This window comes from Rhinoraja longicauda, chromosome 6, assembly GCF_053455715.1.
Source record: "Rhinoraja longicauda isolate Sanriku21f chromosome 6, sRhiLon1.1, whole genome shotgun sequence".
NCBI lineage: Eukaryota > Metazoa > Chordata > Chondrichthyes > Rajiformes > Arhynchobatidae > Rhinoraja > Rhinoraja longicauda.
This window is the reverse complement of record NC_135958.1, coordinates 49,274,236-49,289,680: the sequence shown is the minus strand read 5'-3', so window position 1 is coordinate 49,289,680 and position 15,445 is coordinate 49,274,236. Positions and strand designations below refer to the sequence as shown.

At 41.8% G+C, this 15,445-nt stretch overlaps 1 protein-coding gene across 4 annotated transcripts in view; it reads left to right on the top strand.

Annotated features, from left to right (window-relative positions):
* Positions 1-15,445, top strand: part of LOC144594451 (protein shisa-6-like) — a 517,988-nt gene that overhangs the window by 135,594 nt on the left and 366,949 nt on the right. For all 4 annotated transcript variants that reach the window (XM_078400942.1, XM_078400938.1, XM_078400941.1 and 1 more), the window contains one exon: positions 7,766-7,876. In XM_078400942.1, the coding sequence (XP_078257068.1) occupies positions 7,766-7,876 (111 nt within the window). The remainder of the gene's footprint in view (positions 1-7,765; positions 7,877-15,445) is intronic.

Here is a 15,445-nt window from a genome sequence, read left to right as displayed (position 1 = left end):
AGAACTTTTTCAGTCAGAGAGTGGTGAAGGTGTGGAATTCTCTGCCTCAGAAGGCAGTGGAGGCCAGTTCGTTGGATGCTTTCAAGAGAGAGCTGGATAGAGCTCTTAAGGATAGCGGAGTGAGGGGGTATGGGGAGAAGGCAGGAACGGGGTACTGATTGAGAGTGATCAGCCATGATCGCATTGAATGGCGGTGCTGGCTCGAAGGGCTGAATGGCCTACTCCTGCACCTATTGTCTATTAATTTAAAAACCAGGTAAAGCAATGGAATAGCACAGTCTGCTTTCACCAGCCAGATTTAGGTTAAAGTGAGGCTAATGGAGTGAAGGTCATCTCTCTCTGTGATCAAGTTTCCAAGTTGTAGGGGTTGGATCATTTTTTTAAAATCAATTCCAAACCATAAATTTAACCGGACACCAAAATTTGTTGATGGAACTTAAGGGTTTTCGGGTTAACGAAAGAAAGGGAAATCAAACTGTTTATTTGCACCAACATTTTCAGTCAAAGGCAGCGACTTTACATCCAGCTTCTCAGCTGAGGATATTTATGCTCTACATCAGGCCTCTGTGGAGGAGCCGGTGTGAACCAGGAGTTTAGTTGTGCCAGAGTTATAAGGTCATAACTGATAGGAGCAGAATTAGGCCGTTCAAGTGCAACAAGCCTACTCCGCCATTCAATCATGGTGGGACTGTCATATGTGGAAACACTGGAGCGACTAGGCTTATATACATTGGAATTTAGAAGGATGAGAGGGGATCTTATCGAAACATAAGATTATTAAGGGGCTGGACACGTTAGAGGCAGGAACCATGTTCCCAATGTTGGGGAGTCCAGAACAAGGGGCCACAGTTTAAGAATAAGGGGTAGGCCATTTAGAACGGAGATGAGGAAAAACTTTTTCAGTCAGAGTTGTGAATCTGTGGAATTCTCTGCCTCAGAAGGCAGTGGAGGCCAATTCTCTGAATGCATTCAAGAGAGAGCTATATAGAGCTCTTAAGGATAGCGGAGTCAGGGGGTATGGGGCGAAGGCAGGAACGGGGTACTGATTGAGAATGATCAGCCATGATCACATTGAATGGCGGTGCTGGCTCGAAGGGCCGAATGGCCTACTCCTGCACCTATTGTCTATTGTTTATTGTCTATGGCTGATCTATCTCTCCCCCCAACCCCATTTTCCTACCTTCTCCCCATAAGCCCTGACACCCATACAAATCAAGAATCTATCTATCCCGGCCTTAAAAATATCCATTGACTTGGCCTCCACAGCCTTCTGTGGCAAAGAATTCCATAGATTCACCACCCTCTGACTAAAGAAATTCGTCCTCATCTCCTTCCTAAAGGAACGTCCTTTAATTCCGAGTCTGTGACCTCTAGTCCTAGACTCTCCCACTCACCTCTGACCTCCGTGCTGCAGTGAAGGACACTTGTGAAAGGTGAGTATGTTCCGGGACAGTATTATTTGCTTGGAAAGCAGGGGTTGGTGTTGTATTGTAACTGGCAATGACCGCATCGACATCATCAAACTTTACTACTGCAAAGCAAGTGATTTAGTAAATCACATCCACAGATGAACGAAAATATTCCACAAAGCTCCTTGATGCTCTGACAGTGTAAATGTAAGTTCATGGACGGCGAAGGGCCACTTTTGTTTCCTATAAAGTGACTCATGCTGGAAAATGCATCCATGTGTACACAGTAAGGGTGACGTTAAGTTTGGTTACGTAGGCCCTAACTTAACGTATCTTTATGCATTTGGGTGCTTCAGCGCCTCTCGAGGCAAGTGCAACGAACATGGCTCACCAAGCAGTTGAAACATTCCTTTAGCTCCTTCATACTGGGGCTTGTTAAGGACCCACACAGGAGGTTTACAAAGTGCATCTGAAAAAAGAGGAACTTCATAGTGATCACATAGATCAATATTGAGAATGGGTTGAAAGTTCTGGTCTAGTTTATTTAAATACGCAAATTATCTAATAATTTACATTTGGGTTATTTTCTATTCAATGGGGCTGGCCAAGAGCTCTTCTTACTCTTCCTCCTCTCCTTCCTCGTCTTCTTTGTCAACTGCCTCCTCTTCGTTTCCATCTTCTTCATCCTCTATTTCTATTTTTTACATTTTCATTTTCTTCCTTCACTCCCACTTTTTCCTCCTCTTTGGACACATCAGGATGGAGTAACTCAGCGAGTCAGGCAGCATCTCTGGAGAACAGGAATAGGTGATGTTTCGGGTGGTTTTCATCTTTCTGTTCTTCCTCATCCACTTCTTCCTTTTTTTCATTTTCTTATTCCTCATCCTCTATTTCATCTTCTTCTACATATTCCAAATGTTCATCTTCATTGTCTTCTTTTTTTTTGTCCTTTTCCTCTTTTTCGAGCCCATTTATCGTCTTCCTTTTCTTGCCTTTCTATTGGCTCATTTCCATCTCCCTCTTCCTTCCCCCTTGAGACCGAAATCCCACAGATTTTGCCACAGGTGCAGCAGCTAGTGCTTGACCATGGGAGTTGTCAATGGGTAGCTTGTGAGGTGGTCGAATTCTCCCGCCATTTTATGCAGCGTTCCACACTCTCCAAATGTTTGGACTTGATGTTGTTAACTCTGAATGGCCACATGACGGAGATTCCACAGAATCACTGGGGATAATACATTATGTGAAGATAGACCTCAGAATATCCTTGAAATATCTTCTCATAGCCATATAGTCATAGTCATCTGCATGGAACAGGCCCTTTGGCCCAACTTGCACATGCCAACCAAGATGCCCCACCTACACTAGTCCCATCTACCCGCATTGGCCCATATCCCTCTAAACCTTTCTTATCCATGTATCTCTCCAAATATCTTTTAAATGTTGTTATAGTACCTGCCTCAATTACTTCCTCTGGTATCTCGAACCATATCACCACCACCTTCTGTGTGAAATGGTTACCCCTCGGGCACCTATTACATTTCTACAGCTTTGGTCTCCTAATCTGAGGAAAGACATTCTTGCCATAGAGGGAGTACAGAGAAGATTCACCAGATTGATTCCTGGGATGGCAGGACTTTCATATGAAGAAAGACTGGATAGACTCGGCTTGTACTCGCTGGAATTTAGAAGATTGAGGGGGGATCTTATAGAAACTTACAAATTTCTTAAGGGGTTGGACAGGCTGGATGCGGGAAGATTGTTCCCGATGTTGGGGAAGTCCAGAACAAGGGGTCACAGTTTAAGGATAAGGGGAAAGTCTTTTAGGACCGAGATGAGAACGTTTTTTTTCACACAGAGAGTGGTGAATCTGCGGAATTCTCTGCCACAGAAGGTAGTTGAGGCCAGTTCATTGGCTATATTTAAGAGGGAGTTAGATGTGGCCCTTGTGGCTAAAGGGATCAGGGGGTATGGAGAGAAGGCAGGAACGGGATACTGAGTTGGATGATCAGCCATGATCACATTAAATGGCGGTGCAGGCTCGAAGAGCCGAATGGCCTACTCCTGCAACTATTTTCTATGTTTCTATGTTTCTACCCTCTCACCTTAAACCTATGTCCCCTGGTTCTGGATTCTCCAAAAAGACTCTGTGCATTCTCCCTATCAATTTCCCTCATGATCTTATTTACCTCTGTCTGATAACTTCTCATCCTCCAGGTGATGCAAGGAATAAAGTCTTAGCCAGCCCAACCTCTCCCTATAACTTAGGCTCTCACTTCCTGGAAATATCCTCGTAAATCGTCTCTGCACCCTTCTCAGTTCAACAACATCCTGCCCTGGTTTTGTCTTCTCAAAATGCAATACCTTGCACTTATTTGCATTAAACTCCATGAAACATTCCTTTGCCCACACTCCCAACTGATCAAGATCCTGCTGTAGTATTTGATAGCCAACTCCTGGCAGATCTTGGAGCAGAGTGTGTTGCAGTAGTCTAGCTTTGGGCCTCTGCATGAGTTGTCTTGCCCAGTGGAGACAACTGAATTTTATTAGGGTTCAGGTGAGAGGTGACCAAAGAGAGATATTTACAGTTTTGTACCGATTAAATATCAGGATGTTTCCATGAGCATGAATCCAGTATTAACGTTCATATCAATAGGATAATCACAAATAAATTTAGCATAAAGTTCAGGAGAAACCATTTCACTTAGAGTGATTGAAATATGTGCTGTGGGAGTAGGTGCATTTAGATAATTACATCAGGTAGGAAAGAATAGAAAGCTAATGGTATTAGATGAATTAAACTGGAAGGAGGCCGCTGTGCAGAATAAACAATGACATCAACCTATTCTGCGCTCGGCTGGCAACTTCTATGTAAACTATTTTTACACTGTTTCCACAATCTAGGACAGAATTTGTGGTGAAGAAACGACATCCGTAGAAATCATACTTTGTCCATTTATCAATGAGCTTTCAATATCAACTCAATTATCGCAGCCACTTTATCGATAATTTTGGGAGGAAACAAATAATGGGGTCAATTTCCTGATCATGCTCTCCTAATGAAACAGACGTGCAAGAAGAGTGGATGTGAAAATTGGTGTTCTGAAGTGGACAGGTCATCAGTGCACTCTGGGCCACTCAGAGGCGGCACAGTGGTGCAGCGGTAGAGTTGCCGCCTTACAGCGCCAGAGACCAGGGTTCCATCCTGACTATGGGTGCTGTCTACACGGAGCTTGCACGTTCTCCCTGCGACCTTGTGGGTTTTCTCTGGGCGCTCCGGATTCATCCCACATTCCAAAGAAGTGAAGGATTGTAGGTTAAATGGCTTGTGTAAATTGCCCCCAGCATGTAGGATAGAACTAGTGTATGGGGATCATTGGTTGGTGAAACCAGCCTTAAAGTGGAGTCACATACATTGGAGCTAAATGTTGTGGAATAATTTGGAAACAAAATCTGTTTTTTAAGTCACACCAGTTAAGCATGCCACTGCCTTTTAAGCAGAAGATTTTAAAAGCACACTGGAGGATTCAGTGTCTGCACTGCCCTTGGAGATAACTTGCAGATTTGTCTTCTTGGAACTGTGCATTATGTTTCAGGTCAGTGGGTTTGTTGTAGCTTGAGTACATTTAAAACAAGTAAGAGACCTTTCATTATAACCAAGCTGGTAATAATTGATAGACACAAAATGCTGGAGTAACTCAGCGGGTCAGGCAGCATCTCTGGAGAGAAGGAATGGGTGACGTTTCGGGTTGAGACCCTTCTTCAGACCGAATCAGTAATAAATGATGTTCTTTGGGGAGAATGGGTGCAAGATCCAAAGTTATGTTCAATACACTGAGTGAATATATTTAATTGTTAAAGATTGAGGTATTAAATATTTCTGCTATCCCAAGGTCAGGGAGATTATACATTTAGCAATATTTCAGTTGCTTTTCTTATACAGTTAGGACAATTGTTACATATCTGGAAAGGAAGTTGTGTAGATCATGGTGTCATATAGCAAGTTCGTCAGCTCTTCGAGTCCACAAGTATCCATTTACGCCTGTGCTGATCTGATATTATTCCACCGCATTAACATGGTATAGTATAGCCCTTTATTTGCCACATGTACCGAGGTACAGTGAAATTCATTTTTGTATACAGTTCAGTACCAGTATCACTATACGTAAGCACTTAGATGCATATTGGATAAGCATCTCAGATTCAATACAAGTGTACATCAGTAGTGCACTGAGACAGTATACAGCATCGCCAGTTTGGCGCCATTTTCAAGCCCCAGTTGTTGTAAGTGCAGGGTGGGTTCTCAAAATGTTGCAGACGCTTCTGGTGTGAAAAGAGAGGAGAAATTGCTGGGGGCAGTCTGGGGACAGCACGGATGCACAGCAGTTAGCACTGCTGCCGCACTGTTGCAGAGACCAAGGCTTGATCCAGGTGTGCGTGCTGCTTGTAAGGAGCTTGCACCTACAGGTTCCCCTCAGGTGGTCTGCTATCCTCCAAAGGCATGCTCGTCGGTAGTCTAATTACCCCTCACATAGGCAGATGGCAGAAGATTGTAGGGGGCATTAATGAGGTTGGGAGAGGGAACACTGGGATTAGATCAAATAGGTGTATGATGGTCAGTGTGGAATCAGAGGGCCAAGAGGTCTGCCTCCATGTAGATGACTCACTGATCCAGAAGGCCTTGCACCATCTGTACAAAGAGAAGCAAGTTTCAGCTCCATGCCCTTTTGCCCTGACATGTTTCTCATTCCAGTAGTCTGAAGCATACTGGTCCACAGTGTACTTATATAATAGATAACTGTATATTCAGTGCATTGACATCCAAATGCGACTTATATATGCATGAAAAAACCAGCTCATAAATGCTTTGTTCCCTACTTTGAAATTCTACATTTGGAAACTCGCTCCTGGCTCGTTGAATATTTGAAGTGCCATTGGCATTGTACAATCAGGCAATAAAGACCATGGCGATAGTGAAGTAAAAGATATAACTTTACCTCCCATCTGACAAAGTGTCCAGATGTACACAGCGGAGACTGTGTTGGACAACAGAATAATGTTTCCATGGTTCAGTGGAACTTTATTCTCATACGTATATCCAAACAGTGGTGTGGTACCCAAAGTAAGATTTCTTCTTTCCCGCCCACCCAGTGGTCGAAATATTGTTAAACTCCAGAAACTCTCAGGTGGATATAAAAGATCATCCACCTTCATTCTGAAGATGAACAGGACAATTAACCCTTCTTTTCTGGCCAACATTTATGCCTTAATGACACTGAAAGTGTGGTTAGGTTTTCTGGTTCTTGTTCTGTTGCTGGTTGAAGGATCACATTCATTAAATTGGAAGCCATATTACGGAAGGAACAATAATATTAGTCTTTAATAATAAAAAGAAGTTCTTCTTTGCACTTTGGGATGGCCTAAATGTGTGAAAGGTTATATGTAAATGCAAGTCTTTTATTCTTCCATTTCAACATGCGGCTTTGATAAACTGAACACATGTAACACCACGGCAGCAATCCTTCAGGATAGACACAAAATGCTGGAGTAACTCAGCTGGACAGACTGCATCTCTGGAGAGAAGGAATGGGTAACGTTGGAGGTCAAGACCCTTCTTCGACCTGAAACGTAACCCATTCCTTCTATCCAGAGATTCTGCCTGTTCTGCTGAGTTGTGTCTATCTATGATGTAAACCAGTATCTACATTTTTTTCCTACATAAATAATCCTCCTGGCCTGGGAGCGTTGATGCTCTGTCAAGTACTATCCAATCGAGCACTATCAGTGTTGATCTTATAGAGGTGTATAAAATCATGAGAGGAATAGATCAGGTAGATGCACAGAGCCTCTCGCCCAGAGTAGGTGAATCGAGGACCAGAGGACTTAGGTTTAAGGTGAAGGGGAAAAGATTTCATAGGAATCTGAGGGGTAACGTTTTCACATAAAGGGTGGTGGGTGTATGGAACAAGCTGCCAGAGGAGGTAGTTGAGGTTGGGACTATCCCAACATTTAAGAAACAGTTAGAAAGGTACATGGATAGGACAGGTTTGGAGGGATATGGACCAAATATGGGCAGGTGGGACTAGTGTAGCTGGGACATGTTGGCTGCTGTGGGCAAGTTGGGCCGAAGGGCCTGTTTCCAGACTGTATCTATGACTCTATGACTATGTTTTGCTGTTTTGTTTGGGGATGCCTTATGATTGCAAAGGCATCCACATTTTCAACTTTAAAAAATGTGCGGTATGAATAAGTAATGATTTATAGTTGCTGTGTACAAATGCATGCAGATGGCTGTTACTTCAAGACTTTGCCACCGCTAATAGAGTGGAAATTGTGAATGCTGTTCCTCTTGCTAACAGGTCTCTACGGGAAGGATTCAGGCATCAGCCACGGCTATCGCAGCGGAGGACCCGACCTGCACAACTTCATCTCTTCAGGATTTGTGACACTAGGGCGAGGACACCTCAAGGGTACAGTAGAAACTGCTTCTTTGCAAAAACCATTTCATACTTATAATCGTCAGTCCAAAAGCTCCAACGATGCAATGCTTGTGTGCCCATTAGAAGGGAAGGGGATTTTAGTGTAGCCTGGTGGAGATGGCAGGACAACTAAAATGATGATCTGAATACCTACTCGGTAATAAATCGAATTCAGCTCCTTGTGTGGTGATTATAGAGCATGGTTTGTTCGTAATAACCCTGGGCATTGCATCAATAAGCCCGTGCAAAAGGGAAACAATGTTGTGCAGTGTTTTGCAGTAGTGCAGTATCATGTAGCAATGTTGTTGTCTGTTTGTATTAAAGCTGATCTGTTGATGCTAAAATATTGTAAATGCTATGTTACACTGTGAGGTAATAAATATATTTGTTAATCATTTACAACGAGAAAGGCACAAGGACTTCCTGCTATCAGGAACGGATGGCTGACCCAGGACAGGCGCATTTATAATTCTAGATGTACTTTTATGTCTCCTTGTTGTGGACCACAGTTGTTAAAAAACATGAAGGCTACCCGACATTACCACCCCATTCAGAAACTGGAAGTTTAATTCTGCTCTAGTCTGTTCCTGAAGTATGATTGTCTGTACAATAGATGTTGCTCCAATTGCAGATTTTTTTTTTAAATGCCTGATCATTTCCATTCCCCAAGTTTATATATAGCTGCTGTGTACCTACACCTCTCATTAAGCAAGTTCCTTCTATCCATAAACTAGTGCATCCTATTCCCTATATCTACCATCTCCAGATCATTTTCCCATCCCCTAAATTTATCTTATCTAGTGATAATCCACTTATTTCTAGATCTACTCCCTAGTAATGCTGACACTCTACCATAGTAATCCTGGATATATTTCGCCAAAATTGATGGGGGTGATCTGAAAATCAATATCTACACCGAACCAAAAATGAAAATGATCAGCAGGGAATTAATTAGCATTAGGAATTGATTTTGTTCCAAATTAGGTCGTTTCTATTCCAAGTGACACGACTTATTATCATTTGCTCGTTCACAAACTATATAAATAAAATAAGTCATCCAGATATTTTTATCCAAATGGCTCCTCATGTAAATTATCCAAAGTTCAATCAATCAGCATTTAAAAGTCGTGTGCTTACTGAGGTAAAAAGTTCAATGCCTTGTGGTCTCTACATCTATTGAGACCTTGTAGACTGATATCAAGTCAAATATTCTGTGCTTGGTTGCCATCGATGAATCTTCCTCTTGCCCTTTGGGTCACCATTTTACAGATGACAATTGCTGTGTTGATGAAACCGATTTTCCCAAAAGAGTTTTTATGAGCTGTTTAAATGTCTATTAGAGTGCTGTGATTTGCTTGATTAATTGTGGACACAGTGAATGGACAATTAATTAAAGGCAGAAGCCCAGGTTTTCATTTTACTTCTGCCCTTTGCTCTATTAATCTTGCACCCTTATCAGATCCTACACAACTTTAGTCTTGCATGTTAAACGCCGGGTACTACGATGTAAACGCTTTGTGAGTGAACGTTTCAGAATTACTCATCACCCATTATTATAGACTTTAAAAATTGCCATGGCGGAAGTATGATTGGAAGATTTGAAAAAGATTTCAAAAATATATAGTTCGCTGCACTGTCACATTGATTTTTCCTGCACACCAATGCTCATTAGTCTTTAATGGGTAGAGAACAATGGGCATTAAAGTACTTATACTTTCACAATGCAGTTTTTTTCAGTTCCAATAAAACACATTTGACATCAGCTTAACATCATTCTGAAGAAGCAGAAACGATTCCATGATCACTGCGATGGAACTCAGAAATGTACTTATTCTGGCTGTCTGATCAGAAATTGGCTTTCCATATTCTGCATTTTCCAACGCAAGAGGATCTGTATGTGCAGAGACTTTTAAACTGCATGTCGAGGGATATATATTAATATAGATGGCGCTGGTCGCAACCGATCAGTTCTTTGCTGAGAAAGTGAAAACACTAATCAAAATTGCGGCATCTCTATCTGTTTCTATTCTGGTAGCATATCAAAATTGTGTCATTTATATCTGTACCTAAACTGATACCAAATCAAAATGGTGTCATTTATATCTGTATCTAAACTGATACCAAATCAAAATTGTGCCATTTATATCTGTCCAGGGTTAGCAGGTTGGAATTTCACATCAACATTCTTACAAATTGCTCATTGTGAATGTAATTTTCCCCGACACGGAATGCAGCACCTGTTTGAACGCACTTGCCATGGCCACAGTAAGGAAGTCTGTTTATGACGCTCGTCAATTAGTGAGAGCAGCCATTAATCAGAACACTTGAAATGTCGGAGCGTTTACTTAACCAGGCACAATGTGTCAATAAACCGCTGGGATGCAGGTGCCACGAGCAAGTCCATTCATTGACTGTCTTCAGATCCCGAGTTCAGCAATGGAGATTGGCAAGGATCGAGCTATGAGTTGTCTGAAAAATGTCTCAAATCTCCCCAATCTTGCTAGCTGAAACAGGGTCCAAATCTGTTAGGGTAATCAAATGAGATCATTTGTTATGCGTTTACCACATCTAAATTAGGACAGTGGGAAGAGAGGTTAAAAGAAATAGAAATAGCTTAAAATAATAGGAAAGTAAAGGTTAAAATTAGAGTGTGAATAATGCTCAATTGAAATGAAAAAAAATAAGGTTGAGAAAGGACATAAGAGAAAAGAGGTTAAGAATGTAAAAGTTATGATCTGGATATTTATCAACTCTGGATTAAATCACAGTAACAACTAGCTTTGTGATGGTTGAGTAACATTGTTGATAGATTATCATTACCCAAGAGAAGTAAATAAAGTGTTTCTTCACTGATGAGATTGTGTTTGATGACAGACATACTTGCCTGTTAAAGGCATTGTGCACAATACTGTTTACAGGGAGGGGGCAGCTAAACCAGCTTCTTATCCTTGGTATGTTAATTCAGTGTGCAATTTAGTCATGCAGTGACCATATTTGATGATTGATATGCTCATTAACTAACCTTAATGTTCTGACTTCAGTGCTCCTACCAGTGTGAATGCTATCTAAAGATAGAGTCATAGAGTCAGTGAAAGATACAGCATGGAAACAGACCCTTGGTCCACTGGGTTGACATTAGGGTTGCCAACTGTCCCGTATTAGCTGGGACATCCCGTATATTGGGCTAAATTGGTTTGTCCTGTATGGGTCCGCCCTTGCCCCGTATTAGGCCCGGGGGGCGCTGTAGGCCCGGACACTGTTGGCCCAAACACAGTAGACCCAGACACTGTAGGTCCGGACAGTGTAGGCCCGGAGGCCCAGGCGCCGCCTGACGGAGGTTGCATAGCAACCCGCCTCCCGGCCCGGGCGGCCAGCATTGGTGGAGCGGGAGCACATGGCCGCTGTCTGGGTGAGGTCACGTGGGGTGCGGGGCGGTGACGTCACCTTGTCCCTTATTTGGGAGTGAGATAGTTGGCACCCCCAGTTGACATTAAACATCACGCACTCATCTTTACACTAATCCAACTGTATCTCATTGTATCTTCCCGCTCTGTTAGAAGTGTGCATATGTGAGCAATCAGAAATATAAACACTGGCTACTTTAAGAGCACTGAATTCAAGAGTGGTGTCCCAGCATTACTTTGTTTAAAGCTTATTGATCAGCACCACAATAATGAAATCTGACCTCTGGATGGCTAAATCACACAAGGATAAGCATGGGCATGTTGGTCATATTTTGCAATCCAAAAAGCCCTCAGCTCCTCTTATCAAAATATATGCATAATAGTCACATCTGCAGGGTACTGACAAGTAAATATCGTTCTGTCGATGGAACTGCACTTTGGCAAAGGATCAGGAAAGAAGGAAAAAAAGAAGTGCTGTGATTCAATGGTATGGATATTCCAATCTAAGCAGAATACCCTTGAACTTTTTAAATATCTTTTCACCTCAACCATTAATTGAAGTCCAGTTTGAAATTTGCTAGCAAGTCATCACCTCAGAGGCAACATTGTATTTCAACCAAACTTTCCAATGACTGTTCCAATTTGGACTATGTTATTAATTATATCAGCGATCTTCCGTCTGGATTTCACACGAGGCGACTGATGGAGTTAGTTTACTGATCGCTGCCAATAATCAAAGAAATCAGACAGCAATGGCACACAAGCATGCAATTGTCTATTCACATTAAAGTCAGAGTAATTTGCAGTTAAGCTAAAGAAAGCATTGGCAAATTATCAATGAGTGGGGCAAATTGATTAAAAATGATTTCCGAGTAATTCATCTGTCAGTTGATTACAAACTCACAATGGAGATCGACGTCAGCGCTTAATAAATGTAGATGGTCTGGGAACCTCCAATCACCTCTTTTTGCAGGAAAATTATTCAGCAACCAATCACTCCTGGTTTTCTGCTGAAAGATGTTGCCCTCATTTTTTCAATAATTTGCAATGTTTCCTTTGCTGACCCTCCTGATTGCTCTTCACCCACTCCAGTGCAGAAGATCAATGGCCATGTTCTTCGGATTTAATGAATAAAGGGCTGGCACAAATCTATGCTGAAATATGTAGCACTAGTTCTCACTTAATATCCCAGGTTCCTCGTGTTTGATTCATTTACAGTGGATCATTCACGATGGGTGTGGTCCAGAACATGTTTGCTGTTTCTGACATCACTGTACACTTCTCCTGAAGGAGGAAGCAGGCTCAATGCCTTTCCTTGTGGGCTTCTCCAAATACATCAACACCAGCCAACAAGCTCTAAAACTCCAAATAATATTACAACAAAAAAAACATCAAAGGTTGAAATTGTGTGACAAAATTAGCAAATTGTATAAACTTAATTTCCAAAGAACCATTTGGAAAATTATCTTTCCAAAGATAATTTTTATAGAGTTGCTTGCGTGACCTGTATATTAGAACTATTCTCTCATTTTCCATCATTCACCTCCCATCGGAATGTGGGTACAATTGATGATCTCTCAATCAACTAAGCAATAGCTTCTAGATGCATCAAGTAGTGCATTCAGTATCTAGTTTTCAGTTCCTCGTTCCCAAGCAAGTGACACAGGTCCAACAATACGGGACATATTTTTTGTCCCACATCTCTGGTACATCAGTTTTGATTGTGCTGCTCAATCCATGTGACCATCATCTCACTCGACAAGCACGAATGGTCACATAGCATTTGCAATTACTTTTCCCACTAAGCAGTCCAAATGTACACTTTGTTTTGATTGTTTTGATTGTGCACAAGGCAGTTCTTAGATCTTCTCTTCCCTTTTGGGACTCTGATCTCGTGGGATATTTCTGCACGAGCAGGTTTTAGCAAACCACCAAATGGTATTTTATGTTTTTGGATTTGGAGGAAGATTTCCAGAATTGAAACAAAAAACAGAAGAGGGAGAAACATATGTGGAGCGAGCTGATAGTTCTAGCAAGGAGCTGAAATAAAGACAAAAGATGATGCATTCAGTAATTGAAATGCTTACACAAAGGTTTCATTTAAAATAAATAGAAATAGCTATAAATGATCACAGGTGAAAGCAGACATAGGAAGAGATGCCCCCAGTTAGAGCATGACTTTTTAAAGCATAATGTAAAAAGCACATGATTGAATTCTCAGTTGCCCCTCTTCTCGTAACATATTATACCATTCATAAATAGTGTCGTTAAGTTCTCGTAAGATAATTATCACTTTTAATTAGTTATCATTAGCAAAACAAACAAATATGCCGCAGAGCACTTTGCTCAGCCTTATGCAGAGGTACATAAGACATGGGACCTTATCCATGGCCATTGAAGAGACTTCAGCTAGAGGTCAATGAAACATGTGAAGGAAGCTAAGATTTCATAAGAAGAACAACAGCATCATCGTGCATTCAATAGCTTGACGTAGATATTCAAGAATCTTCAAATTAAGTTAATCAACAGTAATATGCAAAGACACTGGCCTATTTTATCACAATCCTGCAAATTAATCTTTATATCTTTGTAGACATTTTGCGGCAATATATTTTTCTGTTAAGATTTATTTTCTCGCACTCCAGAAATTCCATTGTTAATTGTAACCACATTTGAAGGATTCTGGGGGGGGCATGGATTGACCAGCAACTGACCTCAGCCAGCTTGGTAATAGTTGTGTTTTAAATGGGCATCAACACCAAGGCTGTGAAAATGTTGGAGAGAAAAAGCTGCCAGACCAGGTAGTTGAGGCAGGGACTATCCCAACGCTTAAGAAACAGTTCGACAGGTACATGGATAGGACAGGTTTGGGGGGATATGGGCCAATCATGGGCTGGTGAGACCAGTGTAGCTGGTACGTGTTGGCCGGTGTGGGCAAGTTGGGCTGAAGGGCCTGTTTCCACACTGTATCACTCTATGTCTACAAAAAAGTTGTTTTGTTTCCTCATTATTATCCAATGAATAGTGAGATATTAGTGTAGTGCGGAGTGTGAATAGGATGCATTTGTCTATTCTGCAGAAAAAACAGTCCTGCCACATACATATGATCATCTGGATGAGCTACCTGAATATAGTTTCCAAGCAGACAAGTGGTAGATATACATGGGGAGAAGACTACACATCAAGATAATAAAGGTTTCATTACTATAAATACAGGGTAATACATCGGCATGGTTACAAAGGGGTCTTCTTCAGGTTAGCCAGTCGTGATAGTGGGTTACTGTAGTGATTGGTACTTTGGCCCTAACTATTCACAATCAATACCAAAAATTTGGACGAGAGGACCAAATGTTACATTTCCAAATGTGCTGATGATACAAAACCAGGAGGATTTTGATTAATGGGGAGGATGTAGAGGAGTATCATGTGGATATATACACGTCCTGTGGAGTTTTACATTCAAAACTCCGCTGCCCGTCTACTCACACACACCTCGATCCGTGACCATATCACCCCCGTCCTTTATAAACTCCACTGGCTCCCCATCCCCCAGAGAATCCAGTACAAAATCCTCCTCATAACATACAAAGCCCTCCATAACCTGGCCCCATCCTACCTGACCGACCTCCTCCACAGGCACACTCCCACCTGCACCCTCCGCTCTGCTGCTGCCAATCTCCTATCCCCCCACATCCGGACCAAACTCAGATCCTGGGGGGACAGGGCTTTCTCCATCGCTGCTCCCACCCTATGGAACTCACTACCCCAAACCGTTAGAGACTCCTCCACACTCACCACATTCAAAACATCGCTGAAGTCTCACCTGTTCAGTACTGCCTTCAACCACTGAAGGTCACCTCACCTTCTGTCTCCTTTCTCTGTTCATTTATTTATTTACTTATTTATCTATTTATTAATTTCCCTATGTTCTCAAAATCTCTGTAAAGCGTCTTTGAGTATATGAAAAGCGCTATATAAATAAAATGCATTATTATTATTATTATTATAAACAAACTGAGGAAGTAGGAGAGAACACATCAGATGGAATATGACGTGGAGAAACGTGAGGTCACGCACCTAGGGGTACCCGACCAGAAAAGCAGCATCTTTCAAATGTTGATGATTGTGAAAAGCTGATAGTTAAAGAGACCTAGCA